The sequence below is a fragment of the Amblyraja radiata genome, chromosome 3, assembly GCF_010909765.2.
Source record: "Amblyraja radiata isolate CabotCenter1 chromosome 3, sAmbRad1.1.pri, whole genome shotgun sequence".
Classification (NCBI taxonomy): Eukaryota; Metazoa; Chordata; class Chondrichthyes; order Rajiformes; family Rajidae; genus Amblyraja; species Amblyraja radiata.
The window spans coordinates 78,209,502-78,230,362 of NC_045958.1; the positions used below are offsets into that span (position 1 = coordinate 78,209,502).

The window sequence follows — 20,861 nt, forward strand, 5'->3', positions numbered from 1 at the left end:
AAATAGACATGTCAAAAGCTCAATGTTCAACAGCCACTCATTGAGTCTGCTTCTGAGCCTGAGACAAAATAAAACACTTCATGTTGTTATTTTAGCTTGTAGTGGAGCTTAGCAACATTTCCAAAAATCCATACTCTTTATGTTTCAAATGTTGTGTTCAAAATAGGAGCCGTTTTCGACCCCGTCTATTTCCATTGCCAGGAATATTGACATATATATTTTCAGCCACTGATTACGCTGCCATGTTGTAACCAGCATCTCTTACAGAGGCTGCAAAGGGTTGATTACCTTTCAGACATATGCCATTTGGTGATGAGCTGGGATTTTAAATAAACCGGCTGAACATTTTGCAGGGAATGAAAAGGCAAAGTGTGTTCTTGTTGAAATGTGTATGCACAATCCAGCAGCGACGTTGCACACGTCCTCTCCTTCATCTGCGACTGATGTAAACAGCCTGAAAGCCACTGCAGCATCTGCTCCTCTGAGGTGGGTGATGTCATTGCCCTGTTGCCTTGGCAGCAGCAATTAAGTTCTTCACAGCAGATAAAAGGAGCGAGCACGAAGGGCAAAAATAACACTGCCATCTGTTTCTGGAAGGACGCATTAGCCAGACTATCACAGCTCCTCAAAGGTAATTCCTGTCTCACTGACGCAGTGCAAACAGGTTAACTCTAACATAATTGCATCGAACAGCAAGTCAAGCATTCTGCTTCAAAAACATTTGTAGTAACTGTTTTAAGTAATTTATTTTGAAATATGGAAATTAAATGGATGCATTACAGTTACTGTTATTTAGTAATATTTATTGTTCTGATTCTTTATACTTAGACTACCAATTCATTGTTATGCTCTTATGTATAATTGATCACAGTGCTGTTTTTTGTTTTGATACACTGGATGAGAATTCTCCCGTTGACTGCATTTTCTTTCCCTGTGCAGGTTGTCACGACTTTGCCATCAGCTGTCATGTTCAAGGTAACTCTGCTGGCACTGGTCGGCTTGGCCGTGGCCTCTGCTCACAGCTCTCAGGATGCAGACAAGGTGACTGAAGCCGATATCCAGCGGTTGCTGCATGGAGTCATGGAGCAGTTAGGCATTGCTCGGCCTCGAGTCGAGTACCCAGCTCATCAAGCAACAAATCTGGTTGGGCCACAGAGCATCGAAGGTAAAGGATACAGGCAATATGCTTGGGTTATTCTGTGCCTGGGTAGCAAACAACTCCTAGATAATTTGCATTTATAAATTAAAAGTAAATCACAGAAATTATTGCGACTGCAATGTCAGGAAACAAATCAAACTGTTTACAGGGAAGTACAGAAGAAATGGAAGTGCCTTAAAGCTGGAAAGGATGACAAAACTTGTGCACAACATTTCTATTCAACTTTTGCCCAACGGATAGGTTGTTCACTGACATAGTTAACTGTTCCTTTCCAAAAGAAGCAGTTTGTCCTCAAATGATTCACTAAACCTGCCAGTGAAAGAAGCTCGAAGCACGAGAGACTGCAGCTGCTGAAATCTTGAGCAAAATCCCAAACTGCTGCATAACGCAGCGTGTCAGGCAGACTATGTGGAAGGGAAATGGGCAGATGATATTTCTAGTTGGTACAGTCAACAGAAGGGTTCCAACCCCAAACATCGTCTGTCCATTTTCCCTCCACAGGAGTTTGCTGACCGGTTGAATTCCTCTAGCAGTTCATGTTTGCTTATGATAGGATGACTAGGGTCATTTTATTTGTCCAGAAAAATAACAAGTTGATATTCTGGATCTTTGCGTGGTTGGGTAAATGCTGACAGCAACTAAACAACACAAAACGGCAAAAAATAACTGGCCACGGCTTGCATCTCCATGCAGCACGTTGGACACAAATGTTGTGACTGTACTGCCAGTAATTTAGTTTCTTTACCTGTGAACAAGCAGCTCCACAGAACATTAAAGATGAAATGTTTTTGAAAGCACCCTACACACGTTGGTTGATCATGTGGACACAGGTTCAAGGGCACAGGCACAATTTCAATGCAATCATGGCGTGGTGAGTGGTACACGCCTCTTGGTAGGATTTTCTGGTGTCAAATCTCATTTTAGACTCATGCACAAAATCCAGGCTGGCACATCATGCAGGACTGAAAGAGTGTATCTGTCTCAGAGTGTTATCTCTTATTGCAAGGCTCCAGATTAAGTGAGTATAAAACATCTCAAAATGCCATGCAATCAAACAACATACAAACGGGCTATTCAGCCCATCATATCCATGCTAATCATCAAGTACCTAACAACATTCATCCAATTTCCCACCATATAGTCTAGCCTTCTCTGCCTTGGCAATTCAAGTGTTCCTAGATAATACTTGAACATCATAAGAGTCTCTGCTTCCACCTAGCTACCAGGGAGTGCAGTACCTGATTCCAACCAGCCTCTGGGTGAAAAAATAATTTCTCCAAGCTCCTCTAAACTCTTACCCTTAACCTATGCCTTCTAGTTTTTGACACTGCTGCTTCGAGGGAACATTGTTTTGGTGTCTACACTATACCTCTTAATTTTGTATACTTGCACCATTTTCAGCCTTGGGTGCCTCCACTCCAAGGAAACCAATCTCTGCCTGTCTAAATCTATTCATAACTAGTGTTGTATTGTAATCACGTCCTTTCTATATGCAGCCATTAGAGCTAAAACAGACATAAAGCAACTTCTTGCAGGTGTTTAACCAGGTGAGAAAAAGGCACCTTTAAAGGAATCTTATCTGTGGTCGACGTGCTGATATTTCACCTATCAACCCCCTCACCCGCATCTATCACTTGACGATCTTTGTCCTGCTCACCACTTCTCTTCATGCTTTCTTCTTTCCCCCCCACCCACCCCACCCCCCTCCCCCACCACCACCACAATCAGGTCCTGGCCCGAAACATCACCTGTCCATGTTCTGCAGGAATGCTGATACACCAGCTGAGTTGCTCCAGCAAATAGTTTCTTTTTGTAAACCAGCATCTGTAGTTCCTTGTGTCTCTTTTTTTTGATGGAGCTTTTCAATTTCAATGAGGCCTTCAATGCAGCTCATCCTTCAGTTATTGTTATATTCAGCTTCAGTGAAGCACCCAAGGACATAGATGTAGTAGCTGTTATTGTCATGAGGCAGATTCCAGTGTCCTGGCTCAGATTTGACAAATTCATTCTAATGACTCAGCTTTACATTATTTTTTTGCGAATTTATAAATCGCCTGCAGGAGAATTAGCGCTGTGTGTTTACCAACTGCCATCTGATGTAGTCACTATCCCTGTGTTGTTCTGTCTTGTTTGCTTTACATCAGGACTGAAATATATTTCTGGGATGGGAGGTTTCATTCCTCTGGACATTGCAAATTCAATATGATGCAATCTGGACACAATTCCATTTGGAGGCAGGAATTTCTCCTGGAGATTCTTGCCATCCAGTTTGAGACACAATTTGGGAAGGCCCGTACCATTCAAGATATCACCCTTTTATATATCCTGGAAGATGTTGTGATTTGCATGTTATATCACAAGAGAATATATCCCACGTTGAATGGAAATGGATTGTAATGATATAGATTGTGACAAACTAGCTTGGCTTTGATTCTTGTTTTAAGCCTAAATGTTTTAGATGGTAATTTAACAGGCAAATACATATTGCACATGTGTAATCATCATCATCATCATCGTTGAAAACATTAGCAACACAGTGGTGCTGGTTTCCAACGGGAACGGTGACGGACGCACCACACATCTCTGTCCTCCAGTTCCTGTGGACTTCCGCCGCTGGAAGTTTAAGATTTTGTTGTGTGTGCTTTATCATCATTCCTTACAATGCTATGTACGACAGTGATCGCAACTTCTACTGAAGTGTGGATGGCCGTTGGCTCGTAAAAGCTCATCCGCCATTTGACAGGTCTTGTTTTTGGGCCTGCTGGGGATCCACAGCCCCCTCCTCACCTGGCAAACCAGGTGGGGGAGACGGTTTAGTCGCCGACTATCCGACCATGGAGCAGGTAGCACGGGATTACATGGTACCCATGGCGGGGGGGAACTCCCTCCGACCTGACCTGACTCGGGGATAACGTAACTATTTGTGTAACATGCAATACTTGTTTGTTTTGCTGAGAAAGGCCTTTTTCTGTTAACGTAAACAGCCAACAAAGATCCCGATTAAAAACAATGCTATAAACATTAAAGCGTCATCCACTAGTACAATCAAAAACTATTTCTGTGACTTCTTTAAAATGATTGTCTGATGTCACTGGATCATTTCAAAACTATTTTTTTCACGACCTTGAGCATCACTTAGCTTTGATGCTCCATCACCTTGTTGGTGATATCTACCCATTTGTGCTTTTGGATTTGGGATTAGGCCTGTTTAAGTATAGCATGAGAGATACCACATTTCGTTTAGAATGAGAACCTTTTATATATAAACAGAAAACTCCACGTGCCCATAAAAAAACAACCCCCTTTATATCAGTCTGAAGAAGGGTTTCGGCCCGAAACGTCGCCTATTTCCTTCGCTCCATAGATGCTGCTGCACCCGCTGAGTTTCTCCAGCATTTTTGTGTACCCCCATTATATCAAACTTCCCTCCAAAACCAGAACTAGAACGTGGGATTGGTCAGAGACAGTTATATTTCAATGGATGCTTTTACATGGAGGCACTGAACATGACACTGCGTTCTGCCCTATGTCGCACTTTCTGAATTATAATCGCAGTAACGTCAGAAAATGAATGGCAAGACTTTTATTAATTTGCAGGATATGGGTGTCATTGGCAAGGCCAGCAGTTATTGCCCAATATAATTGCCTCAAAGAAGGCATTCATGTGCCGTTTTCTTTCAAGTGTGACTTTTGGCTGATTATATATATCAGCAAGGTCCCTCAAAGTCGAAAGAAAGTAAAAGGAGCAGAAGTTGGCCATTCAGCCCCACAAACATGCTCTGCAATTCAGTATGATCATAGCTGAGCTGCCCCATGTTTTATTTACCCTTTTGTATCAGTTTCCAATAACCGACAATTCCCTGAGCTTTCAAAACTTTATCTACTTCCTCTTTAAATACCCTCCCAATGCTCCTGCCTTCATAAGCCTCCAGAGGAAAGAATGAATGATAATGCCCTGTTTTAATAAATGATGTGATTCAAGGATAGATGTTGGTCAGGATAATATGAATAACTTCCCCACTCTTCTATGAAATGCTGCTTTGGCATACTTTATAGGCCTGTTTAATGTCTCATCTAGAAGACAGCATCTCCAACAGAACACAAGAGGGTAAAGCCTTCTTTCAGTAATAAAAGAATACATGCTTGTAATAAAATGGAGAAGAATCAACATACTACGAAGAAGAGTGCTGATGTTTGTCCCCCCCACTTCATTCCAAGCATTTTATTGCTGAAACATCAAAAGAGCAGAATTAACTGGGCAAAAGTCAGCAGCCATTCAATACCAGGTTCTTTCCAATTCTCCCCAAGATTAATGACCAAGGAAAGTATAGTATAGTCAACTGTGCAATGTTTTTTAGCAGGCACTTAGTTATTGGCGCTGAAATGCCACATCATCATCTTATCCACATTTTCTTTCAGATGGGTATCTCTTCAAAGGTAATTTATGTTTCTTCACCAGTTCTTCTCCTATCCCTGTGATCCCTACCTTTGCAGAGTTAGCTGATCTGAGAAGGGTCTGAGGAAGTGGACTGAGAACGTCCTGTACATTAGACGAATGCTACCTCTGTATAGAGCAGTGATTACCCTTCAAAAGTACTTCTTCAGGCTATAAAGACACTGCATTAATTTATTGTGTGTTCTTTAGGTGGTGCCCATGAAGGGTTGCAGCACCTGGGCCCCTACAGCAACATCCCCAACATTGTGGCTGAGTTGACAGGGGATAACATCCCAAAGAATTTCAATCAAGACCAAGGCTACCCAGACCCACCCAACCCCTGTCCACTGGGGAGAAAAGGTAAGTCAATTCCCTCAGGATGTTCTCCACTTCAAACAGAACTGTAAGAAATGAAATAATGTTTGAACATTTATCCTAACTCCTAATTTGTGTGAAGTATTTTCCAAAGGTCATACATTGTTTGTGGTGTTATGTTAGGATGAATAATTTACTATGGTTCATCCTGGATTAGCTCATAATTGAATATTTGTTCAAATTTGGAATGATGAAACTGATGAGTGCATTATCCCAAGTAATATCTTTTTTGAATTAAAAAAAAAAACAGCATTGGCTCAGCAGTGGAAAGTTGGTTAATGCTGATGATTAATGCAGGTGTCAGGAAGGCATCGGGTCTGAGTGTTTGCCTAAGTTGGTTAATTTTATTGTTCAGGACTGGATCATTGCCTCCAGCTTTATGCAGCTTTATGACCAATGTCCTCCTAATCCAATACCTGCCCCAGCAGAAACGTATTGCAGACTTGACTAATCCTGTTGGAAGTTGCCTCTGAATTTACCCTTGCAAACCTGCCGCTCACCTTTAGAAGATTCCCACCTCACCCCAAACCATTCCAAGTATTTCTGTCTACATTGTTCCTGCTACACACACTCCAATTGTCTTCAACTTTTCCAACTTGTATCATCCCAGTGACCAGGGAAGGCTCTCTGGCCGGAAGGGCTCCTCTGCTCCTTTTGTTTATTATTGTTACTTGTATCGAGGTACAGTGAAAAGGCTTTTTTGTTGCGTGCTATACAGTCAATGAAAAGACTATTCATGATTACAATCAGGCCGTCTATAGTGACAGTTTCAAGGAATAGTTTCAAGGAATCCCGAGCTCTCCACGAGACATTCAATGCGGTCGAAAGATAAATCTTCCCAACAGTCTCTTGATTAATAGTTTATTTATTGTAGTAGTAAAAACAGTAAGATATTCATCCAAACCACTTCTTGTATAAGTACATTTTGATCTTACTCGTGGTCAAACTCGTGCATGGTCGAAAGCTGTGACCTCTCCCCCATGCTTCTTCAAACTAAAACTACAAGCGAGTCTGCCCGAGAATCCTAGCCGCAAACATCGCATTTACTGGGTAGGTCCTGCCCTTGTTTGACATCCCAAAATGCAACACCTCACACTTTTCTGTATTAAATTCCATCAACCATTCCTCCGCCCACCTGGCCAATCAATCCAGATCCTGCTGCAATCTTTCATAGCCATCTTCACTATCACTAACTTTTGTATCATATTCTACCACGTGACAGACTACTCCATAACACTGGCTCCACCCAGTCCCAGCTTCATGATGTGTATCGGCTTCCTGCATGATTAGGTGAATGGGTTAGAGGATCCTCATGCCCATCCAAAAATTCGGACAATGTGTCTCATACGGTGATCTATCTAGATGCATGCATTTCTTTATTTGTTGTTCCTCTTTGAAGTGGGGGGGGGGGAGGGTAGGGGGGTCTTGTTTGGTAATGAATATTGAGTAACCATGTATCTACTTATTTGTAATTATGGTCAGGCTGGTATTTAAAACCCTTCTTCCTTTGGCATGGTTAACTGTTTTTACTGTGTTTACTTAATTGAGGCCAACATTAAGACTGCCTTTACCAGGGAAATAAATGATCAGTAGACATTCATTCATTTTCTATTGTTTGCATACGGTGGTTACATCATGTTATCCACAGATTGCATTATTGTAATTGTAATTTATTTGTTAGCCTAGTATGTTAAAACATACAAGGAATTTGATTTGCCATACATACCAAAAAAGCAACAAGACACACAACAACATAAACACCCACCACAGTGCACTGGGATAGAAGGCAATAATGTGTTATCTTCAGTCGAACCATCCAGTCAGGGAGATCGAAGCTCCCACAGCCGGCAATTGAAGCTCCCGCTTCAGGGTGATCAAAGCTCCTGCAGTTGGAGCACCCAAAGTCGATCCCTAACCAAGGGATCGCAAGCTCCACAAAGTCCACAGGCTCCCGTGGTTTTTAGCTCCCATCGATCCCTGACAAGGAATCGTAAGCTCCACGATGTTGGCCGCAGGCTCCCACAGTTGGAGCTCCCGAAGTCCACCCCCAGCAAAGGGACCACCAGCTCCACAATGTTAGGCCAGAGTGCAGACGGAGATAAGATATGGAAAAAGTCGCATCTCAGTCGAGGAAAGAGATTTTAAAAAAGGTTTCTCCCCCCCCCCCCCCACCCATAATACAAAACTAAAGATACACTAAAACAACAGACTAAAAACAATGAAAGAAGAAACATACGAGACAGATTGGTGGCGAGGCTGCCATCGTTCGGTGCCACCTGGTGTACTGGGGTTTACAATAGTTCTGCTCAGACCTGTAGTTTTCCATCATTTGTGTCAGCAAATGGGTGGGAACACCAGTGAGGTTCCCTAAGTCACACACCATCCTGACATGGAGAATACAGCAGATGGAATACAATGTGGTAATATATGAGGGCATCCACTTCGGTGCACAAAATAACAAATCTATGTATTTTATCTTAAATGATGGTAAATATTGATGTTCAAAAGGACCAAGGTTGAACTCCTTGGCCTGAATGCCAAGCATCACATCTGGAAGAAACCAGGCACCGCTAATCACGTGGCCAATACCATACCTACGGTGAAGCATGGTGGTGGCAGCATCATGCTGTGGGGATGTTTTTCAGTGGCAGGAACTGGGAGACTAGTCAAAATCGAGGGAAAGTTGAATGGAGCAAAGTACAGAGAGATCCTTGATGAAAACCTGCTCCAAAGCGTTCTGGACCTCAGACTGGAGCAGAGGTTCACCTTCCAACAGGACAACCACCCTAAGCACACAGCCAAGACAACACAGGAGTGGCTTTGTGACAAGTCTGTGAATGTCCTTGAGTGGCCCAGCCAGAGCCCAGACTTGAACCCGATCGAACATCTCTGGAGGGACCTGAAAATAGCTGAGCATCAACGCTCCCCATCCAACCTGACAGAGCTTGAGAGGATCTGCAGGGAAGAATGGGAGAAATTACCCAAATACTGGTGTGCCAAGCTTGTAGCGTCATGCCCAAGAAGATTTGAGACTAATCGCTGCCAAAGGTGCCTCAACAAAGTACCGAATAAGGGTCTGAATACTTATGTAAATGGGATATTTCAATTATTTATTTTTAATTGCTTTGCAAAAATTTCTAAACACCTGTTTTCAGTTTTGTATTGTGGGGTATTGTGTATAATGATAAAAAATTAATTTAATCCATTTTAGAATAAGGCTGTAACGTAACAAAATGTGGAAAAAGTGAAGGGGTCTGAATACTTTCTGAATGCACTGTAAATCCCGAGTTCTCTGCTTCACATCCATGTGGCTGTACCTTCAACACAGTGCAGATGCACTGGTCAAGACAATTGCCCACCAATACCTTCTCAAGGGCTCTAAGGAGTTGCAATAACCTATGGTCTTGCCAGCAATATTCAACCCCCTGACTGAATGTAACTAAACTGATGTTAAACTGGTATCCACTCAATAATGAAACAATGTGGATGATTGTTTTCAGCTTCCGACGGATGCCTGGAACATATTCCTGACACAGCTGAATTCAGCAATGAATATCAGACCCATCAAAGCCTCCTTAATTCAGAGCACAACTATCCAGCAAAGGGGAAATGGGTAAGTACGAGAATCTATTCCATTTTTACTTTATTTCGAATTCGAACTGCATAAAGTCCCAGGTCTCCATCCCTGAGAACTGTTTGAAACATGAACTGATCACAAGTCAAAAATGAACAAAAACAGTGTGTTGGAGAGGATCACAAAAACAGCAGCGACAGTAGAGGGAGCAGGTGTAGGAATAGTGGCTGGTTGCTGGTCTCGCTGATTCAGTGAGTGAGTCTGCTCTGCGCTCCCAGCTATGATCGGCTCAACCCAGCTCCCAATTGCTGCAGCTCGGAAAGGCACATGGAAATGTTCCAATCCCACTAGGCAGATGATACGTGCAGCCAACACTGTCTCCAAATAGCCGGGCATTCGTAATCCATGAACTTGGAGACAATGCAATAACCCGGTTCTGACTACATAATTCGGTTAATTTATTTGGATAAACAAATTTAATTGTGATTGTGTAAACCTTTGACCATTTGACTCAAATCAAATTGTTTTATTTATTATTATTTTAATCGTCAAAGGTTTTGCACCTTTGAAATTTTCAATATGAGGATTTGGTTAGCCAGATGGCAAAAACGACTCCCTCTGCTGAGTGAGTCATAGTACTACATGTCATGAAATTGTGAGATGAAAACTTGTTTCCTCGCTGTTCTTAGTATCTAGTGGATGCTGATTTCATAAATAATTAGAAGGGATCTGAACCTGCACTGAAGGATGAGGAGCTTTCAAGATGACAAGCAAAAAGTGGGTGTATAGCCAAAAATCTTCAAAGTTAGAACAACAGAAAAAGACAAGTAACATATCTTCAAACAGTAATAGAAACATAGAAAATAGGTGCAGGAGTAGGCCATTCGGCCCTTCGAGCCTGCACCGCCATTCAATATGATCATGGCTGATCATCCAACTCAGTATCCTGTACCTGCCTTCTCTCCATACCCCCTGATCCCTTTAGACACATCTAACTCCCTCTTAAATATAGCCAATGAACTGGCCTCAACTACCTTCTGCGGCAGAGAATTCCAGAGATTCACCACTCTCTGTGTGAAAATGGTGCTAATGCCGTGTAAGAGACTCAATATTTGAAAGCAGGGAGATGGTGATACAATGTATTTTTGCCAGATAGATGTCACAAATTATTAATAAGCCATTATATGTAAAACAAAATTCACAGTTGAAAAAAGGAACTGCAGATGCTGGTTTACACCAACGATAGACACAAAGTGCTGGAGTAACTCAGTGGGTCAGGCATCTTTGAAGAAAAGGGATGGGTGACATGGTTGGAAACCTTCATAATCTGTCAAATTATCTTGAGCAATGCAGTTTAATCAATGGACAAGCTACATGGACAGGCAAATAAAATTGTTTGAAATTTAAGTCCCTCAGAACAATTTTCCAATTGAATTACGTAAGTACATTGTGTCCAACTGGATCTTTTGGACTGACATATATAGAATATAGATAAACTGAAAGGAAATATACTATTTCCAGTAGGGAATTTTCAAATATCATAAGATATAAAATTGCAAAATACATCAAATTCCTACTGCTGGCCTTGGGTAGATTTCATAAAATGTTATGGCCCTACGACTCCTCCCAACCTGTCTGCTTCAGTTTCTCGCTGTTATCTTTATGAATGCTCCCATTAATTATAGACAATAGACAATAGGTGCAGGAGTAGGCCATTCAGCCTTTCGAGCCATTCATGGCTGATCATCCCCAATCAATACCCTACCTTCTCCCCATATCCCTTGATTCCCTTGGCCCTAAGAGCAAAATCTAACTTTCTTGAAAATATCAGTAATGCTATTATTCTCTTTAATTAATATTTGACCACTGAATCATTTGGAAGGATTTAGACCGGCAATTTTGGGCAGCAATAGTTATGGGAACAGGTATTATAGGCAATAGGTGCAGTAGTAGCCCTTCGAGCCAGCACTGCCATTCAATATGATCATGGCTGATCATCCACAATCAGTACCCCGTTCCTGCCTTCTCCCCATAATCCCCTGACTCCGCTATCTTTAAGAGCTCTGTCTAACTCTTGAAAGCATCCAGAGAAATTCAACAGATTCACAACCCTCTGTGTGAAAAAGATTTTCCTCATCTCTGTTCTAAATGGCTTACCCTATATTCTTAAATTGTGTCCCCTGGTTCTGGATTCCCCGAACATCAGGAACATGTTCACTGCCTCTAGCGTGTCCAATCCCTTAATAATCTTATGTTTCATGCCATTAGCTTTCTTCACTGCCTGCTGTACTTGCATGCTTACTTTCAGTGACTGATGAACAAGGACCCCCAGATCTTGTTGTCCTTCCCCTTTTCCCAACTCGACACCATTCAGATAATAATCTGCCTTCCTGTTTTTGCCACCAAAGTGGATAACCTCGCATTTATCCACTTTAAACTGCATCTGCCCACTCACCCAACCTGTCCAGGTCACCCTGCATCCTCATAGCATACTCCTCACACTTCACACTGCCACCCAGCTTTGTGTCATCTGCAAATTTGCTAATGTTACTTTTAATCCCTTCATCTAAATCATTAATGTATATTGTAAATAGCTACGGTCCCAGCACCGAGCCTTGCGGTACCCCACAAGTCACTGCCTTCCATTCTGAATGGGACCCGTTAATCCCTACTCTTTGTTTCCTGTCTGCCAACCAATTTTCTATCCATGTCAGTACCCTACCCCCAATACCATGTACTCTAATTTTGCCCACTAATCTCCTATGTGGGACCTTGTCAAATGCTTTCTGAAAGTCCAGGTACACTACATCCACTGGCACTCCCTTGTCCATTTTCCTAGTTACATCCTCAAAAAATTCCAGATTAGTCAAGCATGACTTCCCCTTCGTAAATCCATGCTGACTCGGACCGATCCTGTAACTGCTATCCAAATGTGCCGCTATTTCATCTTTTATAATTAACTCCAGCAACTTCCCAATGTCAGGCTAACTGGTCTATAATTCCCCGTTTTCTCTCTCCCTCCTCTCTTAAAAAGTGGGATGACATTAGCTACCCTCCAATCCACAGGAACTGATCCTGAATCTATAGAAGGTACACAAAAATGCTGGAGAAACTCAGCGGGTGCAGCAGCATCTATGGAGCGAAAGAAATAGGCAACGTTTCGGGCAGAAACCCTTCTTCAGACTATTGGAAAATGAACACCAATGCGTCCACGATTTCTAGAGCCACTTCCTTAAGTACCCTGGGATGCAGACCCGGGGATTTATCAACCTTCAGTCCCATCAGTCTACCCAACACCATTTTCTGCCTAATGTGAATTTCCCTCAGTTCCTCGGTCATCCTAGGTCCTCTGGCTACTGGTACATCTGGAGACTGGATTGTCTTCACTAAGGAAGACACAAACAATGTACCTGTTCACTCGTCTGCCATTTCCTTGTTCCCCATAATAAATTCACCTGTTTCTGTCTTCAAGGGACCCACCTTTGTCTTAACTAATTATTTCCTTTTACTGTCCTCTTTATATTCTTGGCGTGCTTACATTCGTACCTCATATTTTCTCCCTGTATTGCCATTTTAGTTATTTTCTGTTGCTCTTTAATAGTTTCCCAATCCTCTGGCTTCCCACTCATCTTTGCTATGATATGTCTTCTCTTTTATTTTTACAATCATTGACTTCCCTTGTCATCCACGGTCGCCTCTTACTCCCTTTAGAATCTTTCTTCCTCTGAATAAACTGATCCTGCACCTTCTGTATTGTTCCCAGAAATACCTGCCATTGTTGTTCCACTTTGAGGTGGAAAGAAAGGTTGTGAGGATTAGAGAGGGAATGCCAGAACTTTAGTCTGGTAAGCTAAAGCCACTGCCATTGCTGAAATCGCAAGCAGTAGTCATAAAAGATCAGATTTTATCTGCAGTCATACGATTTTGCAGAGGTTTTATTGTTTCAATGACTTCATTCCAAACCATGTAAACTTAATTTCCCCTTTTGCAATTTTTTTTTCCATTTCTTTAACACCATAGGCCTGACCATTTTTAAAGTTGAGTCATTGGTAGATTAAGGCCAATGCTAGCCCATAAAACTTAATTACTGGTTGAAAATATAGAGCTATGGTGTTTTTATGGGCTAAGAACCCAGAGCTACTGGCCAGAATATAACTGGAGACTGGAGTATATAATTCTGGCAATAAATTATGCCAATGGATTGGTTAAATGGGCTCCAAAGTGCAAAATGGAGGGCAACCAAGGTAAAGGAATGCATGATAAATGGTAGTATACTCAACAGTGCAACAGGATAGAGTCCATGCCCATGAAAGATTTAGAGGATATCCTTGTGGATCCATTGCTCGGATTGGGGGAGGTTTAGCAATGTCAGACTGTACACAGATGCTCCAGAGTTTTGGAAAATGTGAAGTGATCTAATTAAAATGTGCAATGTTTGACAGTATGGCTGCAGGGACGATGTTTCCCTCGTGCATCTAGCAATAGCTGTCTCAAAAACCAATTTTTTTTAATTTTTTTAATGAAATGGACCAAGGGGAGATTGCATTGGGGTCAGTAACTCAAAAGACTTTCAGCATTTTAGTTATGCAATTGGTAGCACCCAAAAGGTTATTATACTCAGTGGTCGAGGTCTCTCGTTTTGACGCCTTACCCTTCCATATTTCTGATTCCCTCTTCCCTGACTCTGTCTGAAGAAGGATCTAGATCTGAAACGTCACCCATTCCTTCCATCCAGAGATGCTCCCTGGAGCATACTCCAGCATTTTGTCTATCTACGGTGAAGGTCTAGAACTCTGCCTGAAGGGGTGATGGAGACATTGACCTCAGTGCATTTAAAAAGTACTTGGATACCTTAACCTTCTGTGCCACAAACCCAGAATGGGGAAGATGGGTGAAATATGCTCCTTTTGTGCTGTAAATGTTGATGAAGATGTTTCAAGCCACTCTTACTCAAGTATTAACCCTGGTTGCTTCGGTTTTACATGGAACCTTGTAATCTGTTTCGTGGGTAGAGAAAGGTTGGTTAGAGACAGTGTATAATGACACACTGGAAGTGGCTATGGATCAGGGCTGCCAACATTGGGCGAGAGTTGGGAGTGAGAAATTTGCGAGAGACCAAGCCCGGGGGAGCATTGCGACCGGGGGGGGGGGGGGGTTGGGGTTGGGTGGGAGTGGGTGAAGGAGGAGGGAGCAGCTTGAAATTGTGCAATATGGTGCATACTGTAGCGAGTCTTATAACTTACACTTGAATGCGATATATATGCTTTAAATTGGATTGGAGCGTTTTTGAAAGGGGGAGGCTGTGCGATCACTGACCACTGGCCTTGGGGGTACCCGGTGAGGGAGTGGAGCAACCGAGTGGGGAGAGGGTGTGGAAGAAGGGTAGGAACCTTTTGAAATTTGATGTATTAAAATCATTTTTTAGTGCATTGTAGAAGTATGATTTCAATGTTTTTTGTATGAAGTATTTTTAAGAGGTAACTTTTTAAGGGGTAACTTTATCCACATAAAGGGAGATGGGTGTATGGAACAAGCTGCCAGAGGAGGTAGTTGAGGCAGGGACCATCCCAACATTTAAGAAAAAGTTAGACTGATACATGGATAGGACAGGTTTGGAGGTATGGACCAAAAGCAGGTGGCGTAGCTGGGACATGTTGGCAGGTGTGGGCAAGTTGCGCCGAAGGGCCTGTTTTCACTGTATCACTCTATGACTACATTATACCTCCACCATGCATGAATGCTTCAAAATCAAGTGATCGAGTTTTATTGCCATATACTCAAGCATAGAAACATAGAAAATAGGTGCAGGAATAGGCCATTCGGCCCTTCGAGCCAGCACTGCCATTCAATATGATCATGGCTATTCATCTCAAATCAGTACCTCTTTCCTGTTTTTTCCCCATATCCCTTGATGTCGTTAGCCCCAAGAACTAAATGTAACTCTCTCTTGAAAACATCCAGTGAATTGGCCTGCACTGCCTTCTGTGGCAGAGAATTCCACAGATTCACAACTCTCTACGTGAAGAAAGTTTGTCCTCATCTCAGTCCTAACTGCCCCCCCTCCCTTTATTCTTAAACTGTGACCCATGGTTTTGAACGCCCCCAACATCGGGAACATTTTTCCTGCAGTTACAGTAAGTGAAAATCTAGCAGACAAGCAGGATGCTTTATCCAACCACCCCCATTTGAAGTCCACTACCTTCCACCGTTTCTACCCAGTGCTTGGTACTTACTTCCAGCAGCCACTGGTTGTCCTCCAGGATGCACCGAGCCGCAGCCTGATCCATGCCGGTCACCTGGGCAAATTCGACACAGAGACTCTCTCTCTCTCTCTCTCTCCCCCCTCTCTTCCGCTCCCTCTCCTCTCAACCCCCCTCTCCCTTACTCTTCCCCCTAACTCTCTCCCCCTTTCTTCTCTCCCCTCTCTTCCCCCGAACCTCTATCTCCCCCTCTCCACACTCTCCCCTCTCTCCGTCTCTCTTCCCCATTTCTCCCTCCTACCTCACTCTTCCCCTTGCCCTCTCTCCCCTCTCTCTATCTCTTTTTCTTTGCCCCCTTATCTCTTTCCCCGTTTCTCTTTCCCCCTCTTTTACCACCTCTCTTCCCCTTCTCTCTCCTCCCTCTCCACGCCCTCTCACTTCCCCCCTCTCCCCTACCCTCTCCCTCTCTCCATTCACTCCCCTCTCTCCTCTCACCCCACTGTCTCCTTCCCCTCTCTCTCTCTCTCCACCTCCCATTGAGTGTCCCTTTGGCACAGACTCTCGCGGCAGCGGCGCGACGCTTCCGACGCCCGGGACATGCACTGTCCGGAGTGCTCCATGGCCGGAGCTGCAGCGAGCGACACGCCGGCCCCGGCAAACACTCGCCCGTCCCGGCTCCCCGCATCTGTTCCGGCCGCTGGTTCTGCTCCCATCCCTCCCGCAGCCCCGGCTCTCCAACACCCGCGGACCAGGCAGTTTATCCGAGTTTTGAAATTTTCGTTGATCACAAAATTTATCACCACTGAGCGTGAGAAATTTCTGATGAACGTGAGGGCATGAGAGTTTGCTTGAGGGCGTGAGTCTCACGCTCGAAGCGTGAGAGTTGGCAGCCCTGCTATGGATCCAGCAGAGTATCCCCGTCCTATCTAGATCACTGGAGTTACGAGGCAGCAGCTTCAACTGCCACTTCACTGTGCTGCCTTTAAATTAGTAGATTTCTAGTTTATTTTGCGATATGATGTCCTATAAAGTATGACATTTATGATATCAGCTCACACAGTAATCTACGAGGAACATAAAATCATAGATTTCAGAATATTTATCATGTTACAGACATAAAATTGTGCTGAATGTTTAAACATGTCTAAATTCCCTCACAGAACAAGAGCGTGATGTACAGAAATGTGAGAAGTGCACCGAGGAGGAGAAAGCGGGTAATTAAAAAAAAACCTCTTCATTGTGCCTAGAATGTATGAAATGGAAGCAAGGGTAGGCCATTCAGCTCGTGTCTGCAACAATATTCATTAAGATTGTGACCAATTATCAACTTGGCTTCACTATCCTGTTTCTGAATCCCTGCTAGGCTATTAATAAATCCTTAATGCTCAATAACTCTGTGGTAGACAATTGCCCTCATTTTCAATCCTTAGTTAAAAGACATTCTTCAAAACAGATGAACCATTGGCCCAATCTTCTTGGTTAACTTTAAAAATAATTCCATTTATTTTTACTATCATGGTTTTCTGTAATTTTCTAAAAATGTTTTGCGTTAAGAATTATTCTAAAAAATAGCTTACATTTTCCAATGTATTTATATATGGAGCTTTTTTGCAGTTGGATCTAATTATACACCCAAGGCTGTTGCATGCTTGAACTACCATCTCCAACTTAATTATTTTATTTAACATTAAAGCTGAATAATTTTAATGTGAAACACATTGTAGGTGTAGCAAAAAGACCTATCTTTAAGAATTGCTCAACACTGCAATAGGTCAGGCATTTGTGACAAATAACAACAATCACACTGATCTGCAGGTAATGCTGGCTATAACCTGCTACTGCCATGAGTCTGAGAGCTGGTTGCAAGGTCAGGTCAGAACCAGTATAATCAAAGACAAGGAGAAAACTTGCACCTTAACAAGTAGCCATTATATTTGGAGAGAGATATTTAAGGAGTAAATCGGCAGCAAACTGGTACAAAGCGTATTTGAAAGTCTAGATTTAACCCATTCTGTTATTATATAATGAATGTACTACTAGCTGTAAAATTAGAATCATGTAGGTTTCCTACCCAAACTAATTGGATTCAGTTCTTGCGGTACATTTATATATGGGGTCATATCCACTTAAGATGTGAATCTCTCACTATCGCTGCAATACACTGAGGAACAATTGTCAGATGATGCTCAATTTGAGTCTTGAACACAAGTGTTCGTTTTGTACAAGACTGTCTCGATAACAAAGATAAAACATGCTAGAAGTGATTAAATAGCTTCAAATGCCTTCTAATATTCATTAAATAAATTGCAGAACAGATTAGAAGTTAGTACCGATTCTCCAACAATACCAGCTATCAATTGTTTGGATCAGAGTGCTGGTGAAGGAAGAGGGGTAGCATGGTGGGAGGCTGCCACCTCCTCCTCCACTCGCTGCAGACAGTGCTGCGTTGCCTGCTCGTGTCCTCCTCCCTTTCCTTATACAACCTAGAGACCCATAATCTGGAATATCCCCTCAAGGGATATTTGTTTATAGGTGTGCCCAATATCTTGTAACATTAGTGCTTACTGTTTCAAATTAATGGAATGAACATTGCTCAAGCGCTGAACTCTTGTCCATAAGACATAGGAGCAGAATTAGGTCATTTAGCCCATTGAGTCTACTCTACCATTCAATCATGGCTGATGTACTTTTCACTCTAAAACCCCATACTCCCCAGTAATTTTACACGCTAATAATCAAGAATCGATCAATCTCCATTTTAAAAATACCTCCACAGCCTTCTGTAGCAATGAATTCCACAGAAACATCTGCCCCTAGCTAAAGAAATACTTACCCATCTCCATTCTGAAGGTACGGCCTTTTATTCTGAGGCTGTGCCCTCTGCTTCTAGACCTTCCATTACTGGAAACATCCTTTCCATGTCCACTCTAAGCCTTCCACAAACTTCCAAATCTGGCCTCACCAGTGCTTAAAGGGCCTGTCCCACTTAGGCGATTTTTTAGGCGACTGTCATAATCGTAGCAGATCGTCAAAAAAACGCCGACTGGACCCCCCTATTGAGCTTCTGCTGTTGGAATAACTTAAGTCACGCAATGATTAGGATCCAAAGATTTATTAGCGTTACAGCATAGGTAACTTCATCTTAGCACATAACTCAAAAGTGAGGGAGACAGGGCAGAGAAGCTTTCTGTTAAACTAGTGGACATAGCTACAAAGTATGACTCATAACATGAGTGACACTGATCTACACCCCCCCCCATGACAATGTCTAAGACAAGTTACAACAACCTACCCCCTAGTGGACGGCAAGCTACCGACAACCAGCGACCCATTAGGACATCCGCCTACGACAACCGAAGTCAACCTACGTCCATGTCGGCAACAACCGTACAACTGAAGACAATTGTGTCGCTGGTTAACATAGGTAGTCGCCAATGAAATTCTCCAAAGTCAGCACCAGCGACAACCTACAACAGCACCTATGTCAGAAGTCAAGCTACGCTCATTGGAGTCAACCCACTGTCGCCGCCAATTTTTGAACATGTTGAAAATCCAGCGGCGACCAGGAAAACGCTACAACTCTTTGGGCGACTGAGGAGACTACTCACGTCCATACAGGCGACACCCTGGCGACAGCCAAGTCGCCTGCAGTTGCCTAAAAAATAGCCTAAGTGGGACAGGCCTTTAAGTCTCCAAATGCATTTCAGAAATCCTCTTAAGAGCTCTCTTGGTAATTAAGATTTCAACGAAGCACGAGTTCCTATACGCTGCACTTTAAATGCATTTTGACATCATGTTTGTGTCCCAAACAACTGATAAACTGGAGGGGAAATCAAATGGTGAATAAGCCTCAAATATATTCTGCAACTTCAATGAGTATTAGCCAGCATTTTCAGCAACAAATATCTGTTTAGTTATTTGTTATCAAAATGATCTTGTATGAATCTAACACTTAAGCTCAAGAACCCTATCTTAAGTATATCAGGATTCAGAGCTTCGGAAAATATTGCTAAAGTTTAAAGAATAATTTCAATGACAGCAAATACTAAAACATTCCTTTGATTTCCAGAGCCTGAACCCATACCTGCAAGGGAAGAGACTCGACAATGTTGTTGCCAAGAAGTCAGCTCCTCATTTCTCTGAAGAGGACAAAAGTACCAATTAGTAGATCAGTAACAAAATTTGAAACATCTCAACTAATTGCATAAGATATGGATCAATCACCACATCTCAGTTTAAAGCTATAGTATTTACTGTTGATACATAGGTATCAAATAGATGTCTGTTGCATGTTTCTGGCAGTGGTGGCAGCTTAAGTTGAGAAATATTGCAAGTTTGAGTGCCTTGATGGTTGTACCTAGGCTAATCACCGCAATTGTAATAAAAATAAAAATTTAAATAGCACATTAACACCTGAAAATTAGTGAAATATTGACTGATTTCAATCTTAATTTCAGCATGTTTCCATTTTTATTGTTGGGACCAATTGGGATATTACCAATTCTAAAGCTTTGGGTTAGATGAGACAATCTTTAGCTTAGACCCATTTGGATACTAACACTTTCCATATCTCTGGAAATTACTCCTGAATAAGTTCAAACACTGGTTGAACCGTTGGGTGGCAGAGCAGTAGAGTTACAGCGCATGCGGCACCAGAGACCTGGGTTCAATCTAGACAACGGTTGCTGTCTGTACGGAGTTTATACATTCTCCCCATGACCTGCGTGGGGTTTCTCAAAGAGCTTCGGTTTCCTCCCATTACCAAAGATGTACAGGTATGTAGGTTAATTGGTTTGGTAAATGTAAAAATTGTCCCTAGTGTGTGTAGAATAGTGTTAATATGCGGGGGTCGCTGGTCGGCATGGGCTGAAGGGCCTGTTTCCATGCTGTATCTCTAAACTAAACAAACTTCTCATTTTATTAATAGAAAACAATAAGATGCACATTAATAGCATTCAGAAGTGTACTTGTGCACGATTTTGTTATTTTAGATGGTTACTTCAATCTTTGAGGCAAAACCCTTCTGGTGAAAACTATTTCTAGGTAACTATTTGACAACTGCATTGTTGTACCATGGATTGCAGAAAACAATTTCTCCAACCATAACTATGCTGAAGA

At 42.4% G+C, this 20,861-nt stretch overlaps 1 protein-coding gene across 1 annotated transcript; it reads left to right on the forward strand.

Annotated features, from left to right (window-relative positions):
• Positions 1-421: 421 nt before the first annotated feature.
• On the forward strand, positions 422-20,163 carry scg5 (secretogranin V). Its single transcript, XM_033018171.1, has 6 exons — positions 422-631; positions 940-1,165; positions 5,805-5,954; positions 9,470-9,582; positions 16,904-16,957; positions 19,813-20,163. The coding sequence occupies exons 2-6, from the start codon at positions 967-969 to the stop codon at positions 19,906-19,908; spliced, it is 612 nt and encodes a 203-aa protein (XP_032874062.1). The 5' UTR covers positions 422-631; positions 940-966; the 3' UTR covers positions 19,909-20,163.
• Positions 20,164-20,861: the final 698 nt, after the last annotated feature.